Source organism: Rhinatrema bivittatum, chromosome 1 (assembly GCF_901001135.1).
Source record: "Rhinatrema bivittatum chromosome 1, aRhiBiv1.1, whole genome shotgun sequence".
NCBI lineage: Eukaryota > Metazoa > Chordata > Amphibia > Gymnophiona > Rhinatrematidae > Rhinatrema > Rhinatrema bivittatum.
This window is the reverse complement of record NC_042615.1, coordinates 577,188,455-577,194,454: the sequence shown is the minus strand read 5'-3', so window position 1 is coordinate 577,194,454 and position 6,000 is coordinate 577,188,455. Positions and strand designations below refer to the sequence as shown.

General features: G+C 46.1%; 1 protein-coding gene across 1 annotated transcript in view; it reads left to right on the top strand.

Annotated features, from left to right (window-relative positions):
- The first annotated feature begins 2,446 nt into the window (after positions 1-2,446).
- Positions 2,447-6,000, top strand: part of CNTNAP4 (contactin associated protein like 4) — a 1,044,358-nt gene continuing 1,040,804 nt past the window's right edge. The window contains exons 1-2 of the mRNA XM_029616960.1: positions 2,447-2,465; positions 2,803-2,913. Coding sequence (XP_029472820.1) covers positions 2,447-2,465; positions 2,803-2,913 — 130 coding nt within the window. The remainder of the gene's footprint in view (positions 2,466-2,802; positions 2,914-6,000) is intronic.

The window sequence follows — 6,000 nt, the reverse complement described above, 5'->3', positions numbered from 1 at the left end:
CACATCACATCATCTTAAAACTATTGAAAAAGAACTCATTCAGCCCTTTGGACACTGTGGAAACAATATTCAAAGATGCTTACTTTCAAACCGGCTTGCAGGTGCACTTTAGTGTGTGTGCATTGGTGCTCCCAGATATGCGGGCAGTTTATAACTTGCATGCACATATGCACACATGTCATAAAACAGCCTGGCAAGTGCATATGTGCACCCAATTTTAAGTGGACAAGTGCCTAGGCGAGGAAATCCTGATTCTACTGTGTAATTCAGGATATTTTATAACAGGCATGCATCCATGTCATTGCCAGTTTTACCAATTCTTCCACTAGTTCGCTCAGTTAAGAGCTAGCTTCTCCAAACTCCCCTGGTTTGATAGTTTGCACTACCCCCAGTTACCCCAGACCCTTTAAACTGTACAGAAATGGCTAGTTTAATTTTTTTTTTTACTTACACCGCCTCCCTAGCAGAAATAAACGTAGGCGGCAGTGGACCTGGGTGCATGCAAGGGAGTTTAAGTATTTATGCACCCATTGCTTGGCCATGCCCTGAAATGCCCACAGCCCAACCAGACCATGCCCAGACTATGCCCCTTTTTTAAATCCTGTGAGATGTGCGCACAGTGGGAGATATGTATACATCTGTACAGCTTTTAAAATTCATTCGGCACATGTAAGCCCGACTTGTGTGTGCATCCCATAAATTATGAAGGTAATTTTCAAAGGAGTTACTTTTGTAAATGTAGCATACTATTGTAGCAATTTTCAAAAGCCCATTTATACACTTAAATAGCCCTTACACATGTAAAACCTATTGAAATTTCAATGGGATATATTGTAGCAATTTTCAAAAGCCCACTTACACACATAACGTGTATTTATACTTGTAAAAGCCAGTTTTAAGCATGTAAATCCTTTTGAAAATTACCCCTGTGCCTACACTGGGCTTTTAAAATTCACCTTAAACTGTCTATATTGATGCAAAGTCCACACTCCACACACACTTTTTATATGTGGTCTTTGAACCAAATTTCAAAAGAAAAGTACTTTCACTTTGAAAATTGCCATTGGTCAAAAGTATATGCAAACCCTTGTGATTTTGTGCAGATATAATTTTTTTCAGGAAAAGTACATGTGCAGATTTTAATATGCCATTTATGAGTGTACTTTTCCACCCCAGATCTAAACATGCCCTTGGGAAAAACTCCCACCAGTGCAGCAAAAACATACATGCTGTGGTGCAACATGTGGGTTTTGAACCATATTGAGGGGCCGATGCAATACAGTGCGCTCAACCGAGAGCTCTATAAAACCTGCAGTTGGACGCAAGTTGTATAGGCACTAATTAATCCCCTTATGCAATAAGGGGATTAGGACCTCTACAACATGCATCCAATGCGGAGTGAATCTAATAGCACTCATCACATGCAAATGCATGTGAATGAGGCTATTAGGCATTCACTCCCTATGCAAAAAATAAAAAAAAATGTGCATATAGGATGCATATTTAGCTAACAGAAATTAACACCTGCCTGAGCGCTCTTAAAACTAGTACAGAAAAGCCGAAAAATCTGCTTTTCTGTACTGCCTCTTACTTAACATTGTGATATTAAATAGGAGGAAAAACAAAACTATATATAATTTTCTAAAAAGTTAAAAAAAAAAAAAAAAAGCACCGGCAGTCGGGTGCAGGAAACGGATGCTCAACTGACAAGCATCCGTTTCCTGAACCCCATGGCTGTGCGGCATTTAGGAAACCGACGCCAGTTTTCCTAACCAGCGGACAGTTGACGCAGATCGGGTTCTCATTAGCAAGGAGGCGCTAGGGGTGCGCAAGCGACCCCTTGCGCCTCCTTGCTAACATGACCTCTGAATTTAAACATTGCATGGCACCCCCAAGGGGTGTGCCTGGGGGCGCATTTTGAAAGCGGGCACTGACTGTTCAGCACCTGCTTTCTGCATATATTTATTACATCGGCCACTGAGGGTGCACAATTTTCAGGTATTCCATTTGCATGGGCAAAACTCTTTATATCCACACAAATCTCTTGAAAATTGCCCTCCCAACTATTAGAGATACAGTCCAGAAAAGACCCTCTTGAACAGTGAGGGTAATGCTGCATGAAGATTTTCTATCTCATGACAAGTTACTAGGCGAGTTAGTTGCTTTCCTTTTCAGATAACAAGGTAAAGTGATTGAGTAGATACTGAGCAACAACAGCATCCTTCATGAGCAGGATCTGTTTATTTTCAATTGTAAGATGCTGACATTTCAGCAATCGTCTCCAGCTGGAGACATATTACACTATTTTCACCAATTGCTCTTCAGTAATAGACACTTTTTTCATCCCTTTCACTACATCATTGTGAATATTGTGCATAGTCTAGGTCATGATTGGTTATATTTGAATTGCTTTTCTTTATTTGAAGATACATAAACAGCATCTGCCATGCACCAAGCTGTTGGAAGTAAAGCTGGATTGGCAGATTTCACCAAACTTTCTTGTAAACAGTAGCAATTGCACATCATTTTTCAAGCATGTCATAGAAGCTACAGTACGTTAGAGCTTGGCCAGTTCAAATAATCAGGGAACAAAATATATTTTGCAATGACAGTCTGAAGAATTATTGATGAAATTGTGCTAACTCTGCAATCTACAGTACAGTATATGTGATTATACCCATACAAGACAACAGTTCTTAGAAATTCCAGTACTATCTATTTTTCTAGTGTTCTCTCTCCATGACAATACCAAGTATATAGAATCATGTTTCTTAACCTAACCATGATATTTTTCTCTGACAGATAATTGTGATGATCACCTGGTGTCTGTTTTGCCTCAGTCATCCTTCAGTAGTTCATCAGAGCTTTCAAGCAGTCATAGTCCTGGATTTGCAAGGCTTAATAGGAGAGATGGTAAGTCTTTTTCTATTGATATACACTGTATTTTTTAAAGATTCAAGGTACAGTGCTACTTTGAAACAAGTCAAGAGAAATATTAAGATTTTATTGCAGTTTGTAGTATTGTATGTTGAAATGTGAGAAAAGAATGCAAAATTATGGGGCAGATTTTAAAAGTCCTACATGCGTAAATCCAGGAGGATTTACGCGCATAGGGGGGTTAAGCGAGCTGGGCCTATTTTCAAAAGGCCTGGTGTTGGGCGTAAAGCCCTGGGATCCGCGTAAAGCCCCGGGGCTTGAAAAAAGGGGCGGGGGTGTGGGTGTGGGTGGTTCGGGGAAGGGCAGGGGCATGGCCAGAGGCCTCCGTATGCTGCTGGGCTGGGTGATCGCCCGCCGGCACTTGGCCAGCGCGCGTAACCTATGCCTCCCCAGAAGCAGGCGCAACTTATAAAATAAAGGTGAGGGGGGGGGGGTTTAGGTAGGGCTGGGGGCCGGGTTAGGGAGGGGAAGGGAGGGGAAGGTGGGGGGCGGAAGGAACGTTCCCTCTGAGGCCGCTCCAATTTTTGAGCGGCCTTGGAGGGAACAGGGAAAGCCATCGGGGCTCTCCTAGGGCTCGGTGCGCGCAAGGTGCACTAGTGTGCACCCTCTTGCACGCGCCGACCCTGGATTTTATTACATGTGAGCGGCTGCGCGCGCATGCTATAAAATCAGGCGTACATTTGTGCGCACCGGGTAGGGCGCACAAATGTATGCCCGCACGTACGTCTTAAAATCCGGCCCTATATTTTTTGCCTCTAAGTTCTATGGACTTAATCCTGACAAATTCAAGGGTCTGCAAAATAGTCACACACAGAGCTATGTAAAGTTACATTCTGTTTTCATCAATAATCCTGCAAGGGTTCTGCATATCACAGCAGAAGAATCGGACAAGTTTGCAATGCATATTAAGCTACTACCCGCCACTGATCATGGAATGCATTTTTTGGCACAACTTACCTAAGGGAAATCTTGCCTCTCAAATCTGATTCATTTTTTTGAAGGAGTTAATAAACATGTGGATAAAGATGAATCAGTAGATATGGTGTATTTGGATTTTCAGAAAGCATTTGACAAAGTCCCTCATGAGAGGCTTCTAAGAAAACTAAAAAGTCATGGGATAGGAGGCGAAGTCCTTTTGTGAATTACAAACTGGTTAAAAGACAGGAAACAGAGAGTAGGATTAAATGGTCAATTTTCACAGTGGAAAAAGGTTAATAGTGGAGTGCCTTAGTGATCTGTACTTGGACTGGTGCTTTTCAATATATTTATAAATAATCTGGAAAATAATACAATGACTGAGGTAATCAAATTTGGAGATGATACAAAATTATTCAGAATAGATAAATCACAAGCAGATTGTGATAAGTTGCAGGAGGACCTTATGAGACTGGAAGATTGGGCAACAAAATGGCAGATGAAATTTAATGTGGACAAGTGCAAGGTGATGCATATAGGGAAACATAACCTTTGCTGTAGTTACACAGTTAGGGGCAGATTTTCAGACTCCGCGAATAGGCCTACTTTTGTTTGCGCTCCAGGCGCAAACAAAAGTACGCTGGATTTTAGTAGATACGCGCGGAGCCGCCCGTATCTGCTAAAAACCTGGATCGGCGCGCGCAAGGCTATCAATTTTGTATAGCCGGTGCGCGCCGAGCCGCGCAGCCTACCCCCGTTCCCTCCAAGGCCGCTCCGAAATCGGAGCGGCCTTGGAGGGAATCCTCTAACGCCCTCCCCTCACCTTCCCCTCCCTTCCTCTACCTAACCCACCTGCCCGGCCCTGTCTACACCCCCCCTTACCTTTCTCCGGGGATTTACGCCTCCTGGAGGGAGAAGTAAATCCCCGCGCGCGAGCGGGCCTCCTGCGCGCCGGGCCGCGACCTGGGGGCGGGTACGGAGGGCGCGGCCATGCCCCCGGACCGCCCCGGGTAGTAGCCACGCCCCTGTACCCGCCCCCAAAACGCTGCCGACACGCCCCCGAAACGCCGCGACGACCGGGCACGCCCCCCGACACGCCCCCGACATGCCCCCCTCGGAGAACCCCGGGACTTACGCGAGTCCCGGGACTCTGCGCGCGCCGGTAGGCCTATGTAAAATAGGCTCACCGGCGCGCAGGGCCCTGCTCGCCTAAATCCGCCAGGTTTTGGGCGGATTTAGGCGAGCAGGGCTCTGAAAATCCACCCCTCAGGTTCCATATTAGGAGCTACCATCCAGGAAAAAGATCTAGGTGTAATAGTGGATCAAATTCTCAGCTCAGTGTGCAAACATACCTTTGCCCTCACTATGTCACCAACCGTCAGCCCCTGTGACATAGTGAGGGCAAAGGTAGCGCCGGCGCCATTTTGAATACTGGCAATACGGCCCGAGTGCAGGAGCTCGCTCCCAGACCTCCGCTGGACTTTTGGCAAGTCTTGTGGGAGTCAGGAGGCCCCCCCCCCCAAGCTGGCCAAAAGTCCCTGGGGGTCCAGCGGGGGTCAGGGAGTGATCTCCTGCACTCGTGCCGTCGGGTGCCAGGAACCAAAATGGCACTGATAGCCTTGCCCTTACTATGTCACAGGGGCTACCGGTGCCATTGGTCTGCCCCTGTCACATGGTAGGAGCACAAGATGGCACCGATGGCCATGTGACAGGGGCTGACCAATGGCACCGGTAGCTCCTGTGACATAGCAGGTCAAAGGCTATCGGCGCCATTTTGAACTGGTACCGAGGGTGTAGAGTGCATGGGATGGCTCCCGGACCCCCCGCTGGACCACCAGGGAGTTTTGGTAAGTTTTGGGGGGGGATCAGGAGGGTGGGGGGGTTGTTTAAATTGGCGGCCGAATAATTCGGTGAAAATTTGTTGTAGCCGTGGGGAATCGCAATATGTTTCGCTTCCCCACGAATACAATGAATATTGGCACATCCGCTGCGGATTGCCAATACGTAGGGACCGAATGCACACCCCTACTGTTCAGCTTGGAGAAGAGACGGCTGATGGAGGTTATGATAGAGATCTACAAAATCATGAGAAGTCTAGTACGGGTAAATGTGAATTGGTTATTTACGCTTTCAGATATTAAAAGAACT